The 15753-nt window shown below is 41.6% G+C and overlaps 2 protein-coding genes across 2 annotated transcripts; one reads left to right on the top strand and one right to left on the bottom strand.

Moving 5' to 3' along the window:
- Positions 1-66: 66 nt before the first annotated feature.
- Positions 67-15495, bottom strand: LOC147254964 (protocadherin Fat 4). The gene is made up of 14 exons (XM_086215033.1): positions 15159-15495; positions 13535-14448; positions 13265-13439; positions 13010-13190; positions 12673-12923; positions 8265-12596; positions 8073-8174; positions 7404-7705; positions 7229-7305; positions 6688-6867; positions 6414-6541; positions 6127-6335; positions 5789-6047; positions 67-4531 (listed from the first exon to the last, which is right to left on the bottom strand). Exons 1-14 carry the CDS (start codon positions 15472-15474, stop codon positions 3360-3362), a joined length of 8598 nt encoding a protein of 2865 aa, XP_086071159.1. The 5' UTR covers positions 15475-15495; the 3' UTR covers positions 67-3359.
- LOC147254965 (olfactory receptor 52E8-like) lies at positions 1663-2643 on the top strand. The gene has a single exon (XM_086215034.1). The coding sequence runs from the start codon at positions 1663-1665 to the stop codon at positions 2641-2643; it is 981 nt and encodes a 326-aa protein (XP_086071160.1).
- Positions 15496-15753: the final 258 nt, after the last annotated feature.

The raw sequence follows: 15753 nt of genomic DNA, 5'->3' as shown, positions 1-15753 counted from the left end.
TCAAATGTACTTTTTGTGTCTTTGTCCTGTTTCAAAAGTTAAATAAAACATGCTCATCTGGAGGTTTCTTTGAGTTATTTATTTATAGTATGATCCTCAGACAAACGTTGCCTGCTTGTGTGAATGTCAGAAGGAGGAAAGCAATCTTTTATTTATGCGTTCTCATGAGTGCACAATGAAATCAGAGATATTCCATAAAACACACAGATTTCAAGTCCTTTCTTGTTTCGTGTATTTGATCAGCGTGTGATTTGTGTTTCTGCGGTGTGACGCTCACGGACTTAAAACAAAACTATGTGGCAGTCTTTGCTTAAAAGGAATACGGCAACTTTTAAGGCCTATTTGTCATCTTCTACAGAGCCATGCTTTCTTTTATCTGTTAGGGCACTATGGCACCGAAACCCACAAGGACCACCCGATCGCTAGTTAGCTTAGCCCAATGAATGGTAGTGGTTGGTAAGTGTTGGCATACCTCAGACAGCGGTCATCATTCTATTTTTCTCCATTTTTCTCTTTGCCTGCATATACAATAACTATTGGGTTTCACATCACCTTCAAGATAAAATGCATTCTTATTTGCATGGCCGACTGAGAGCGACTGAATCAACCAGAGCTTAGCGGTTACGAGCTAAAGGGCAGAGTAGACATGATTATTTTTCAAGCTGGATGGAGATAAAATCCAAACTTTAGATAACCTGTGGGTGCTGTGAACATGTTCCACTCATTCTGACACACACACTTAGAGTGATCCGTCTCACATTTGGTTTCTGGAGATCTGGTCACCTTTATATCACAACAACAACAACAGCAACAAAAATGGTCGTGTGCTGATTTCTCATTCACTATTTAGTGAGCCAAAAGTCCAACAGAAATGAAAACTTGGATTAAAGTTGTATGTCTCGGGTAGAAAACCACATATTTGACTTTTTCTGTGTGTTCACAACTTTGCCTATAAGGAAATGACAGTACGGTAATATACATTAAGAAGACACAGATTGTGAAATTTAAACCAGAATGAAACCAATAAAAAATACAAAGGTTGCAGCTTCTCTGCAATAAAATATTTATTAAAGCAAGATTCTATCTTGAGCATTATGCAGCTATGAGAGGGTTTAATATTCCTTTGTAGGTCTATTGGTGTTTGTTTTGAATTCTTGTACATATTTTCTTTTTTCGTTCATCTGTTTTAACGTGTAACCAAGGAAGCTTTTGCTGAAGTGAAGATTAACTTGTTGACAACAGGAAATGGAAAACTGTGAGGTGTTTTGGGCACTTTCATTTTGAGGATATGATCCTTGAGGATATAAATAAGGTGATGAGCATAAATTATCCTTCACCCTGTCTAAGCACGTTGCTGTCAGCCAATGGAGTGCAGTAGAGGGTAAGGATCTCTGATGAATAGCTCCCCATCAACCATCATGTTTCCTCGCTGAGTTTCTCATCTGACTGTAGCGTTGAAAGAAATGTTTTGACTATTCTGCAATTTAGTAAAATGTGATAAATGTTATTTATATTAATATGTATTTAAATTGCACTTCATGAATAGAATTAATACAGGTATTCAGAGCCATCCACTCTAGATAAATGTGCATGTTTACGTCTGGCAGGTCAGCAGGCTTTCATTCGGACTAATATTTCAGGGGTTTTCTTGTCTTGGCCCTGATGGTCATGATGAACTACAGTAATGTCACAAGAATGAGAAGCTTCTTCATTCTCGGATTCCCTGGACTTTTACCGCAGCATTATGGACTCGCATCAGCTCTATTTTTCTTCCTGTACCTCGCTATTGCAGTGGGAAACATTTTCATTTTAGCATTTGTGATCAACGAGAAGTCTCTTCAGAAACCAACATATCTGGTTTTCTGTCACCTGGCGCTCAACGACCTTGCGTTCGGCACTGTGACTCTCCCAAAGATCATATCCAAATACTGGTTTGGCGATGGCGTCATTTCTTTTTACGGGTGTTTTACGCAGATGTTCTTTGTCCACTATTTAGGTTCAGTGCATTCCTTCATCTTACTGGTGATGGCCCTGGATCGATTTATTGCTATTTGTGTTCCACTGCGATATCCTGTCCTGATCACCAACAACAATATATTTGTGCTGTTAGGTTTTGCATGGTTGATTCCTGTGTCGTTGATGTTTGCCATTGTGTTCAACACCCTCGGTTTGCCTTTCTGTAAATCAAACATCATTGCTCAGTGCTACTGCGACCACATTTCTCTCACCAGTCAGGCTTGTGGAGAGGACGTTCTAATGGTGCAGGTCTCCACTCTTTGTATGGCCATGTTTTGTCTCTTGCTTCCTCTGGCGTTTATCTTGTTCTCCTATATTTCTATCATCGTAGTGATTCTGAAAATGTCCAACACTGCTGGCCGCAAAAAAACCTTATCGACGTGTACTCCACAAATATTCATCACCTGCCTTTTTTACCTTCCCAGATGTTTCGTGTACGTGGCGAATACTGTAGGCTTTTCTTTCAGTCTGGATATCCGTATCTTATTGATATTATTATATAGCCTTCTACCTGCTGCCGTTAACCCAATCATATATTGTTTCAAGACTCAGGACATCAAGCAAACTTTGATAAGGAAGGTGAAATCAGCAAAGATTGGAATTGAGATGGATCTTTCATTCCAGTGATGAACTGATATTTGGTAACACTGGAATCGTCCACTCTTCAGCTCCATCAGTAAAAACTACAGAAAAAAAAATGTCTAAATGTTGGCATTGCTCACATTTTTCAATTTTTTAGTTTTAATACTCATCCTCATATTGTTTCAAACAGAATTTTAAACAGAACTTCAGGAAAAACAAATGTCTTGGCCGGCACGAAACAGTCACAAGGTCTTAATAATATATATTTTAACTGCTTATCTATTTATTAACAATAGTGGAGCTGAGACATATTTTGAAAAAGTGACAAACCAAACACCAATAAGAAATATATAGAAAAAAAAGGGAATCACCAACATATTTACTGATACTGTCAATCTTATTGTGCAGCAAAGTTAATTAATGAGGTGCATTCTTCTTTTTTATTATGAGGGACATTTTTGTTTCTGCCCTGGTTCTGTCTCATCATTTCTGTTCTTTCAGAATTTGCTTTCAAGTCTATATGTTTCTATGAACAATCATGTATTCTAACTTAAACAACTGTCTGAAAAACACACAACAGTCTTATATCAATTTATTGTGTTATAAATTGGGTCATTATTGTTGCATCATCCCGTACATTTTTGTTAAATTCTCTAGCAGCTATGCAGGTGCAGTGTTTCTGTCATTCAGTGTGTCTTAGTTGGTATTAAACTGTTTAAATCAAGACTGCATGTATGTGTTTTCAGCCTAATTTGTCTTCGTCAAATAATTTCCTCCACGTCACTTTGTGCGTTGTCGCTATGGTAGGGCAGATGTGCAATATCCTCAAATACGGGAGCATAAGCGCTAAAAGGCAGGTTCACATTTAAAATGTTTTCCCATTGAATTTTATGGTGACCTTCAGCGGAGGTGCCGGTGGGACTGAACAAAGATGTCAGGGGTGCTTGGTGCGACACTGTTTGCTCTAAAGGACTGTTCAGCTTACTTATTTCCTCAAAAGAGAGACACTGCATCGGCTCCAGGAGCTCAGACTGAAGGACTCTCTTGGTGCTACCAGGCTTTATTTTCTGGGGCTGCGCAGAATCAATAGTAAGTAACTGTTTGTTTGTAGAGGCAACATAACGAGGCTTTGGAGGTTGGCTCTCTTCCCCGGAGCATCCTCTCTTTAAACCTGCTAACAGTAGCTTCAAATGTTTAGCATCAGCCTTCGCGCATTTCTTACTGTATAAATGTTGGTGCCAACTGAGCTCCAGTGAGGCCACGTCTGAATGAAAGTTGCTACTGATACCATTGATTTCATAATACTCCACCTCACTGTTTGAAACAGGTTGACTGCTTGTCAGACTGCCTTCACAGTAAAACTCTGCACTGGATTTGTGCTGATCAGCACTCACTGGGTCCTGCTGTTCGTTGGGTCTGGAATCTTTCAGCAGTCCGCTGTCATCAAAGTCAAATGCAACATTGTCTGTCCCGTCGTGTGTTTTCTGTGGGGAGCTTTTTAACCGACACTTTGCCTTGTGCTGCTTTCTCAACATGTAAAAAGCAACACTTAATCCTGTAGTAACCAGGATGGAGAGAACAGACAGAATCCCAGCCAGAACCCACGGGCTGCCCCACATCTCAGAGCACTGATCAGAGCTCTCTGCTGCAGCGATGCAGATGTCACAGACGTTTGCTGAAATATTACGTAAACAAATGCAGGATTCGTTCTGCGGAACTGGTCCACAGCTCCATCTGTTACTGCAGTGTGTCGCCAGACAGTTCACCGACGCTGGTTCCTCTTCAGGGCAGGGTGAGGGGAGGCAGTAATCCTCAGAGCTACAGCTTGATTGGATTAGACTGGGACTTGGCCAGACATCCACCATCTCACTGTGTCCGCTGAGAGGCAGAGTGTAACCCGTCACACTGAAATGCTGCACACATCCAGTGAACCCTATCATTGACAAATAAGAAAGCAGTGTCACTCAGCAACCTCCAAAACTGCTTCCCACTGCATGTCATGACACTTTGTACGCACATCACTTCATCTAACGTGATCTACACTTCCAACAAGGAAAAACTGGCAACACTGAAAAATCAAAGTCCAGCTGAAACAACATTCGGAAATTGATGTATCGTTGATGGAATTTGCTTGCTACATATTTACTGTATATACATTAGCACACATCTTATTTGTTTCACAGTGAAAAATAAAACAATTGGATTGTACCTTTATTGAACATAAAAGAAGATATTGTATCTTCTGACGTAAGATACAAAGACATTGTTTTTTTTTTATGTCTTTCTTTGGCATATATGTTTCAAATCTTATGATGAATTAGGACCAGAATGCTGAGAGAGCAAACAGGCAGGATGTAAAAAAAACACCAAAAAAATTTAAAAAAAATCAGAGATTGAAATGATCAAAAAGAAACTAAAACAAGAGTGGGACCAAGAGGAAGCAAAAAAGAAAGGGAGGAACAACAGGATAAGAGCTGGACCAGACGACCAAACTAAAATACAAACTCAACTAACGATATAAGGAGAAACAGGTGGGACAACAGGAGAGCAGGGGAGGATCTGATAGGATGAGAAACTCTGGGAACAGCGCTGTGGGTGACAAGGGCTGATTGACCGACAACACACAGTTGGGAGACCCTAAAAGGGCTGGAAACGGACCAAGAAAAACAAGAAACACCACTAAGGTGTGAACTACAGGACTAAAAGGTCATTAACACAAACTCAAGACTCCAAAACTAAAACTCACCACCAAGGATCTGAACTAAGAAGCTGGAATTTAAGTGTTTCCTTCTCAGCAACAGAAGGTATGACACAACTAACAAAACACGGCGAAACTTCACAATTTAATAAAAAAAATAATTCTTAAATACAAAGTTGAGGAACATTAGAACAAAGATATTCTCTTTTTTTCCCCTGATTCAATATTCATCTGTCAGCTTTTCTCTACACACCTGACATACATTCTATTCATATCTGTGGCAGCCACATGGCTGTAATATTGCCTCTAGACCAGTCAATATTAATCAAATTCTGACAGAAAAAGAATGCATTATTATTAATATAACTGTCACATTTTTTTTATATAAATTTCAGGAAAGTGAAAAACAAAATGTGCTTTCAATATATTCTGCCCTATTTTGTATGTTTCACACACATTCAGATTCCAAAATGCAACGGTGATACATCTCACCTGCCTGCTGGAGCGATGAATCTCCCGTCCGGGCTGAACCAAGAACAATCTTTTCCACATTAACAGGGGTGAGGTCGATACTTCTGTCACTGATGTTCAACATCACTTTACCATCCAGAAGCAGAGAAGTGTTTGCTCCACTGCTGAACAAGGAGAGGACGTGCCAGATCCCGTCGGCCACTGGAGAGTCCACAGCGAGCTCTAACTGCTGTCCTGACAGGACATCTTTGGAAATGTACACAGGCTTTCTTTCTTTTATCTGGAGTAGACAAACATAGCAAACACTTTCAATCCTCAAACATAAACACAGATGTTAATCTAACCTATTTCATACCCACCCTAAGAGCAGTCCACTCAGTCTGTCTGAGGATAAACATCAGCACTCCCTCGTGTTTGGTCTTGAATTTGACATTAATCACATTTTGTTCTTTGGTGTTTCCTGGATTTTCCTCAACCTTTAGCAGATAGTCTCTCTTGAATCGCTCCTTGATGACAAACTCAATGTAGTCATTGCCTTTAAATCGTAACACAAGTTCCTCAGATATTTCTACAAGGAAACAAAGTATTTTAACATTAACTCAGCATTTTAACAGAAATTAAATATTACGCGACAAAGTGTTTGTACCTTTGTCACAGTTTCTTCCAGTGAAGGGGCTTTTGCAGACACAAACATAGTCTGACCAGACATCATGGCACTCTCCGCCATTCTTACATGGATCTCTGTCACATGGTGATGTCATTGCCCGTGGACACCTCCATTAAAATAACATACACAGCATGTAGCTGATTTTTTAAACTCAATTTCCACAAAAAAATATACATTTCCTGTATGAGAATCTTTTTTCAAAGCTAATATTTGTTCACAGAATCTATAAATATTTTAAATCTAATATATATACCTGTCAAGGATATTATATGCCGCGAGGGCCATTGAAGGTCTCAGCAGGATTCCATTCACATGAATGTTTCGAAAACACCCGACAAAGACGTGTGTTCTTATCTGAGCTGGACGCAGTGAAATTGATTCAATAGTCCTCAGTCCTCCAAATGTCATATTGGTGTTGCTTATGTCTAATGTCCTGATCATTGATAGACAGACAGAGGAAGAGATTTCAGTGACAAAAGTATTCCAATGGCGCACACCTCCTCCAAGGATCATCAAAAGCCCTCCTAATCACCAAAAATAGGATTCACATCATAAAGGAGCATTTCCGCAACCTAAAGCCCTCTTCTTTCAACAATTTCGGAAATCCATCGCGTTGACAAAAAGGATCTACACTTTGATCCAGATCACATCCAAAATTTACCCTGTTGTTCTTCATATTCTTTTTTCTACCTGTTTTGAATCCATCCATCATTTGTGAGATATCCTGCTAACATGCGGACAGATGTTAATCACATTACATCCTTGGCAGAGGTAATATCTTATTTTGCTGGTACCTTTCTGAGCTACCATCACTCTGTGAAAAACAAAATCCATTGCGCTCTGTGCAGTTGTCCACATGTAGAGAACCCATCTGTTAAATTTACAAAAAGCAACACAAGTCATTTAAAATTTTTCCCACCAAAAATTACCGTAAAAAGAACTTTATATGCTAACACATTAAAAACTCACATTGCCAATCCTCCTGGCAGTAATGCTGTGAAAGTTTCCATCAGCCACATGCTTGTGTGTCTGCAGCCTCACCGGCCCAGACCCCAGGTCATACGACAGACACACAGACCCATTAATTATCTCCAGTGCAAAGAACTCCCTGCTGGCTAATCCTCCAGAGTTGTACAGCAGCAAGGAGTTCTTCCGTACTGTTGCTAGCTCAAGGGAAATTAAATTAGTCCTGCGATCCAACGGGGGAAACTCCATGAAGGACAACTCCTCAAAGCCATAACTGGGCTCCTCACAATGGACTCCACTGACCCCTAAAACAAAGATAAAACATTGTGTTTGTGCAGTTTAATACATATGTTGCTTTCACCTACATCTTTCTTTGGTACATCCCATTTAGAGCTGATGCAACAAGTTTCTGAAGAGACCTTCTTGGACGGTTGTGCTGTCATTAGCCTGTCGTCATTTACTTCACACGAAATATATTTAGCTGGTTGTTTCTGTATTCTGGAGTAATAAAGAAGTTATGCAAGCAGGTTAGAATAAAATATTTGTGCGCTCAACATATCTATTTGTGAGTTCTTGAAAGGCCAAAAACACTTTTTGGTCAACAATTTTGCATTTCTAAGTGTTTTTCTGTCTAAATGAGATATGCATGCTTTTACTTTGAAGCATTCCTACCAAAAGGACAATGACAAGAGAATCCTTTCTGTGAATTGACACAACTTCCTTGGACACAAGGGGTTGATCTACAGTGGTCTATATACTGTTCGCATGTTTCTCCTGGAAAAATAACAAATAAAGCCCAGACATTAAACAGATTCAAACATCTATTATTATGATGAATGTTGCGTTAGATAAACCAAAGTCTACCTTCAAATCCGGACAAACAGTGACAGCGATACCCATCCTGAGTGGGGATACAAGTTCCTCCGTTTTGGCACTTCATCCTCAGACACTCATTTACACCAGAGGAGCAGATGGAACCGGGAAAGCTGCTCCGACATTGGCAGTAGAAACCTCCTGCAGTATTCACACATGTGGCGATATTCTCACAAGGATCCATCTCACACTCATCAACGTCTTCCTCACAGAGTGAACCAGTGTATCCGCTCGGACAAGTACAATTTAAAATCTTTTTCCTTGGTGACACAAAGATGACCGCCGTGCTCTCCTGGACAGTGACATCTTGGCTGATGTAGATGTTTTTGTTGCATGTTGCCCCATTTTGACAGGGACTGGCGAGACACGGATCACTGGCAATGTGAGAAATGGTCACATTGCTCTGAGACTCTAGTAACTTCTTATGGGCTGCAGAAATACCACTCGCTACCTCTCTGCTGAGATACTGACCATTGTAGCTTTTGACTGCAGCAAATAAAAGGATTTCATTACCAAAATTCCCAATTCCAAACACATGAGTCTTCGAGGCCTGAAGGTTAAACAGGCTGTCAAGAGCTTTTACAAACCTCAAATACTTCTGAGACAAGAATTCTTCCATTGAGGATGATGACACGTAGAATAGGACACAGCTGTCCATGGTAGCGTTTGTAAAACCTTTGTAGTGGACATAGATGCTGTTGTTAACTGGGACGTGAAGCTGGTCTGACGCCTCAATGGTGATGTTAAACGTAGCTTCGCCTTGAAAAGGAGACGACCACAACTCACATGTGCCGTTAGGTATCACAAACATGTTCAAGGGCCCGCTTTTGATGCCACAGCTAAAACTGTCCAACTCGTCCCGATCCTCAGGACGAACGTTACCAATCATGCCTCCTTTGAAAGAGCTACCTAAATATTTCACCTCGATGAAGATATTTCTAGGCAGTGAAGGGTTGTCGTTTTCATCCACAATCCTGATGCGGAACATTGTTGTGGATGACAGCAAAGGGATTCCTGCATCCCGAACAGCTACCAGGACCCGGTATATGGAGATTTGTTCCCTGTCGATGGGTTTTGTGGTGAATAAAATGCCATCGGGAGTTACAGAAAAGGCACGTTCTGGTGAAGGGTTCGCCAACCAGTATGTGAAAGGTCCCTGATTTGGTGGCGAATCAGAATCGGATGCATTTAATCTGGCCACTATGGTGCCTTGAGGTTGATTTTCCTTCACCTGAGCCTCAGTGAATGTGAGTTTGGGGGCGTTATCGTTGGTGTCACTCACAGTCACGATGACACAAGTGGTACCAGTAGCTGGAGGAGAGCCGTTATCAGTGGCAGTAACAGTCAGGTTGTAAACAGGCCACTGCTCCCTGTCCAAGGGAGAGTTCAGTATTATAGCACCACTTGATGGATCAATATCAAAAGAGGAGTTGGTGTTTCCGTGTTCGATGCCAAAGAAGATATGATTCCAGTCCAAGATGGAGTCTTGATCCTGAGCGCTCACTGTTATCACTGATGTTCCAACCAGGCTGTCCTCTGTAACGTTAGCGACGTACAGAGCCGAGGTGAAAACGGGGGCATCGTTTGTATCGATCACACTAATCTGGATTAGAGCTTCATCGATATCATTGCCTGTAATAACACCAGAGTTCTTTGCCAAAACTTTTAAAAGCACATGACTGTTCCCCTGTTTTCTTAAACTGTCAGATGTGAATATGTCACCAGAAAGTCTGTCGATTTTGAACCCTGTAGATTTGTTCTGGCCAAACATCAAGTAGAACACCTGACCTTCTGAGCCCTGGTCATCGTCTGTGGCTGTAACCTTCCCAATCCTTGCCCCAATAGGTACATTTTTAAAGGTAGAAAAGTTAAAAACTTTGTTCTCAAACGTAGGCATGAATTCATTGACGTCTGAAATTTGGATGATGACACGTGTCAAACTAAATAAAGGCTGACCTCCAGTGTTTAAAGCTTTGACTGTGATATGAAAAATCTGCTCCAATTCATAATCAAAGACATCCAAAGTGGTGATAGTGCCATTTCTTGGGTCAATGGCAAATTTATCCACATGACCGGCATTAAGAGAGTAGCTTATTTGTGCATTTGCACCTGAATCAGCATCAGTAGCCATTACATTGAGAACCTTTATTCCAATCGCAGAGTTCTCAGGCACTGAGGTGACGTACTCCGAGGCTGTGAACACTGGAGGATTATCATTCACATCCATGACCATCACTGTGACGTTTAACACACCAGTTTTAGACACCCAGCCTCCGTCCGTAGCACTGATTTGAAAATGAAAAACACTTTCTTTTTCAAAATCAATTTCTCTCATTAAGGTTAGCAGACCAGAAGCTTCTCCAACAGAGAATGGCAAATATTGATTTTCTGGTGTAATACTGTACATAATGGCCCCATTGGGACCATAATCTCCATCTTCTGCTTCAATTTTCCTAATCACCGATCCTACAGGCAAATCTTCAGGGACAGAGAAAGTGACACCGTGCTCTCTAAAACCTGGCGAAAATTGATTCCTCCCAGTCACTTCAAATTTGATTTTAGTTTGTGACGATAAAGAGGGGCAACCCTGATCTTTTGCCACAACTATTATAGTCAGAAACATATTCAGACTCTTTGTCAAACTCCGATTTAAGATGACTTTTCCATTGTCGGCTTCGATCCTAAAGAAATCAGATGCATTACCTCCAAACAAAACATAGTCGATAGCAGCGCTGCTGTTATTAAGATCTGGATCCACTGCTGTAATCTGGTGTACCTCTGTATTTACAGGCAGATAATAGGGAACCGCTATCAGAGGCTGTAAAGGCAAAAATATTGGTGGGTAGTAGTTAAATGGCTCTAATCTTACTGTGACAGTAGTGTTGCTGAACAGAGGCTCACTGCCGCAGTCCAATGCAATAACTGTAAACTGGTAAATTTCAAAGGCTGACTTGTGTAACGTCAAAGGCTGCTTCGTGTAGATATTCCCAGAAGACGCGTTCACCCAGAACTCATTGTTTGGTGGTTCTACAATGTACAGAACGTCACTGTTTTCCTTCATGTCTGCATCTGTAGCGAGAACCTGCACAACAAACACATCTTCATCGTTGGTTTCTGCCATAACAGCGGTGTAGAAATGATCAGAAAACTCTGGTGGATTATCATTGACGTCTGTAATGACCACGGTGATGTCGGTGGTGACGCTCCATGCTGAATCATTTGCATTTACTTTGAAGACATAACGGTCCTGTGTCTCCCTGTCCAGAGGTGCCGCAACCGTGATGTAACCAGCAGCCAAATCAATATGGAAAGGGATATCATCATTTTGGTCCGTGATGGAATAATTAATCATGGCATTGGCACCAATATCATCATCAGTGCAGGTTACTTGTATGATTGTGTGTCCAAAAGGAGAATCCTCCGGCACTTCTGTTAGAAATATCTGTGAAAAACGAGGAGCATTGTCGTTCCAGTCTAAAATAGCAACGATAACACTCGCTGTGTCCTTATGGAGCGGGTTGTCTAATTCTACCGCTTCGACCGTTAAATGGAATTCAGCCATATACTCTCTATCCAAACTGAGAGTAGTGCTCAACATTCCATTTTCAGAGTCGACTGTAAAAGTATTATGAGTGTTCCCTGCTGTTAGGATGTACTGTACAGTGCCATAATGACCAGAATCAGAATCTGTAGCCAAAACATCACAAACCCACGATGGCGGGGAATTCTCAAAAATCTCACACCTGTATTCCACTTGAGTGAACTTGGGGAAGTTATCATTCACATCGCTGATGTTTATGTGAATTTCTGCAAATGATGAGAAAGGAGGTGAGCCTGAATCTCGGGCTTCTAACAACAAAGTAAACTCCTTTATATTTTCGTAATCCAGAGGTTTCTCCACTGTCAGAGCTCCACTCAATCGCTCCACATGAAACATTTCTTCACAGTTTCCAGAGGCAAGATAAAATGACACGGGTTCACTTCTGGCTCTTGAAGCAGAAACCACAGCTACTAGTGTTCCCACTGGCTCATCCTCGGAGAGGGAATCACTCAGAAGGTCCACAGTTATCTCTGGAAAGTCAGAGACATTCTGAAACCGGATACTGATCGTGCTGATATCAAATTTAGGGTTTTCTCCAGCATCCTCCACATGTACGCTGACAACAATTTCTTCCCTTCCTCTCAGAGCATGTGATGTAAACACAGTGCCGCTATGTGGATCGATGGAAAACTGGTCTGAATTTTGTCCATAAAGTGAATAATGAAGAGCTGCGTTCAAGTCAGCGTCTCCATCAGCTGCTCTTACTGCACAAACAACTGAACCTGTAGGGAAAAACATGGATATTGAACAAACTAACACCATGAAACAAATAAAAGTGTGACAGACGTGAAAACCCACCTGGAGCCATTTCAGTGGGCACATAAGCCACATAGGGGCTGTTCAGAAACTGGGGCCAGTGGTCATTAATATCCCCAACGAGCACAGTAACAAGCACAGAGCTCGACAGAGGCTGTGTAGGATGCTTATCACTAGCAATCACTGTCAAGCTGTAAAGAGCAACTGTCTCCCTGTCCAGGCTGTCAGTTGTTAACAGCTCTCCAGATGTTTCCTCAACAGCGAAAGGCACATCGAGGTTCTCCATGAAATATCTAATTGCCAGATAATTCAGATTATACATAAAACACGAGGTAAACATTGAAAATTCACAAAAATACACCAGATACTGCAGTTTTACCTTATTTCTCCACTGACCCCTTCATCCGTGTCAGCTGCTGCTATGATGGCAAACACAGTACCTGGAGGACTGTCCTCAGATACTATCGTGTTGTAGACATCCTCAGCGAACGCTGGACGGTTGTCATTAACGTCGTCCACCACGACATGTATAGTCAGAGTGCCCGTCAAAGGGCGTAAACCTTCAAACAACAGAGCAAACAACCTGGAATTAAATAGATAATGAAACAACACCTTTGATTTAGACCTGAATTACCTGAATCAACAGCAAAGATGATTAGCGTGTGGGACAACACCTTCTCCCTATCCAGCTGGTGTGATATTTGAAATATGCCACTGGGAGTGATAGAGAATAAACCAGCTCTGTTTCCCTCTTGTATGGAATAAGTGAGCTGACTATTGACATCTAAATCTTCATCCAAAGCTGACACCTTGTCAAAAGAAGAAGAAGAAGAAGATTTAGGGACCTAAAGCCCAGACTGACCTCTACCATTCAGTCATTTCCGCTGGTGTGAGCAAGGCGTACCTGATGTGTCAGCTGACCAGGGCCTGCCTCATTCTCTTTGACATGTATGGTCAGAGTCTCTGGGTGAAAGAGGGGTGTAAAGTCATTGACATCCAACACTGTCACACACACAGTTGCAGTAGCAGATCTGGGTATGTCCCCCTGATCAACAGCAGTTATGATTAAGTTGTAGTCCGACTCCCACTCTCTGTCCAGTCTGTCCACGACTGAGATGACGCCTCGAGCCACATCCACTACAAAAGGACTTGTCTGGTTTAACACGTACCGAACTCGTCCATTTTCCCTGATGTCCCGATCATGAGCCTGAACCCGGTACAGACTCGTCCCTCTGGGGACATCCTCTCTCACTGTCAGGTTGTAGGAACCATGTGAGAACTTTGGGTCGTGGTCATTTGCATCCTCGACTGTCACCGTGAGAGTCATAGTGGTTGACATCCTGGGTGAGCCGTTATCAGTAGCTGTTACAGTAACAGTCAGACTGTCTAGTTGCTCCCTGTCTAATTCCCCTTGCAGGTATATTCTGCCACTTCTGCTATCAATGCTAAAAAAGCCTCCAGAGGAGTTGGCTAACTTATATAAAACCTCTTTGTTGGCTCCAAAGTCTGCATCCTCTGCATGTACAGTCATGACAACAGAATGGAGCCTAGCGTCCTCTGGTATACTGACACTTTTAGCTGACACAAAAACTGGAGCGTTGTCGTTCACGTCCTCGACAACAATATTGACACGTGCTGTGCTGGTGAACTGTAAAGATGGAGGCTGGGCGCAGTCGTTAGCTGTCACAGTAAGATTGTAGGAAGATTGTCTCTCTTTGTCCAACACTTTGTTTAGACATAAACTACCAGTCCGATTTATGTGGAATACTTCCTCTTCATCCCCACTGACCACTCTCAGGTTCAAGTCTCCATTATCACCTGGCAGAGAAGAAAAGATCATACATGATCGGATAAACCTTCCTTAAATGGTTAGTTGAGATAGTGGGGTTGTAGGAGGTAGCTGGCCATATTATGGGTCTTAAAACAAGTGTTGGAAGAGAATCATCACTGCATCATGAAAAACAGCTTTGATTTGACATCCAACTTGTCTAGCCAAGAAATTGGGTTATATTTAGTCCGCTTTGTTTCCCATTTTCTAGAAATAGCTGTGTTTGATCGTTGCTGTCATCAATCCTCTCTGTACCCTGGACATGATTGACATATTGGGCTCACCGTGTGCTTCCAAATCCGATTAAAGAGGGACATTTTTTTTGTTGATGCCAAGCACAAATCATATAAATCTTGTCGCTGTAGTCTGTTCTTTAAATGGCTGTGCTACAGGAACAGCTTCGCTGTCGAACAGGACTTTGAAAATTCATCGTTTTTTTGAATTTGCCTGAACATGAATCATACTGAAAATTCTAATTATATTTACTGGCAGTTCTCCTTTGCTCTGAAGTGAAAATTTGTAACACTATGTTTTGATAAATATTATTTATTCACTGCAGAGGTGTCAGCTCCTTGACCAACCACTAGAGGGAGCAGTTCCTAAAATAAAATTCTAAAGAACTAAACCCAAAACAACACCATGGGGTGGGAGGGAGTGTTAACATCCGGTGAATGTTGTTTTACTGTGCATGTCAACTCACCATCATCTTTATCTGAGACATTAAGGGGAAGGAAGCATGTTCCAACTCTCGTATCCTCCAGCAACGACACAGTAAAGGTCTCCTGACTGAAAACAGGAGGGTTGTCGTTCACATCCATCACATTGAAGTAAACTCTGACATCGGATACCTGCAGACCCCCCTGCTGCACCGCCACTGTGAGAATGAAGAATCTTTGTGTTTCAAAATCCAGGCTGCGGGATAACAGGAACTCCCCTGAGAGGGGCCCGAGGAGGAACAGGTTCTCCCCATCGTCCTCCTGCACGGAGTATCTGATAGGCGTGAGACCCTCAGACATTGTGTTCACCTTTCCCACAACTGTTCCTGTCAACATGTGGAACAATCATATTCACAAAGTGATCTACAGAATGTGGGTTGACGTTATCAAACACAGAGGAACGGAGCATTTGAGTGGTCATCAGAGAAATAACAGTTTCTTGGCATATAGGGAGAGATTTTTTTTTTTTTTTTTGTCTAGGTTGAGACATAAAAGATGTTCTCTCAATTTGGTAATTTTATATTTTCAAAAATGGTATCATTAAAATTGAGGGAAGGAGTTTTATCTTATGGCTCCAGA

Source organism: Aulostomus chinensis, chromosome 10, assembly GCF_037954235.1.
Source record: "Aulostomus chinensis isolate RoL2024-O1b breed Wild chromosome 10, RoL_Achi_v1.0, whole genome shotgun sequence".
Classification (NCBI taxonomy): Eukaryota; Metazoa; Chordata; class Actinopteri; order Syngnathiformes; family Aulostomidae; genus Aulostomus; species Aulostomus chinensis.
This window is presented reverse-complemented; position numbering and strand designations above follow the sequence as displayed.

Bases quoted from the DNA above. Each gene is read 5' to 3' on its own strand.
- LOC147254965 (XM_086215034.1), top strand. From the start codon at position 1,663: ATGGTCATGATGAACTACAGTAATGTCACAAGAATGAGAAGCTTCTTC.
- LOC147254964 (XM_086215033.1), bottom strand. From the start codon at position 15,474: ATGTCTGAGGGTCTCACGCCTATCAGATACTCCGTGCAGGAGGACGAT. The intron at 12,597-12,672 runs GTGGGTTTTCAC...TTTTCCCTACAG, and splicing joins GCCCACTGAAATGGCTCCAG to GTTCAGTTGTTTGTGCAGTA. The intron at 4,532-5,788 runs GTGAGATGTATC...TGTCAATGATAG, and splicing joins TTCATCGCTCCAGCAGGCAG to GGTTCACTGGATGTGTGCAG.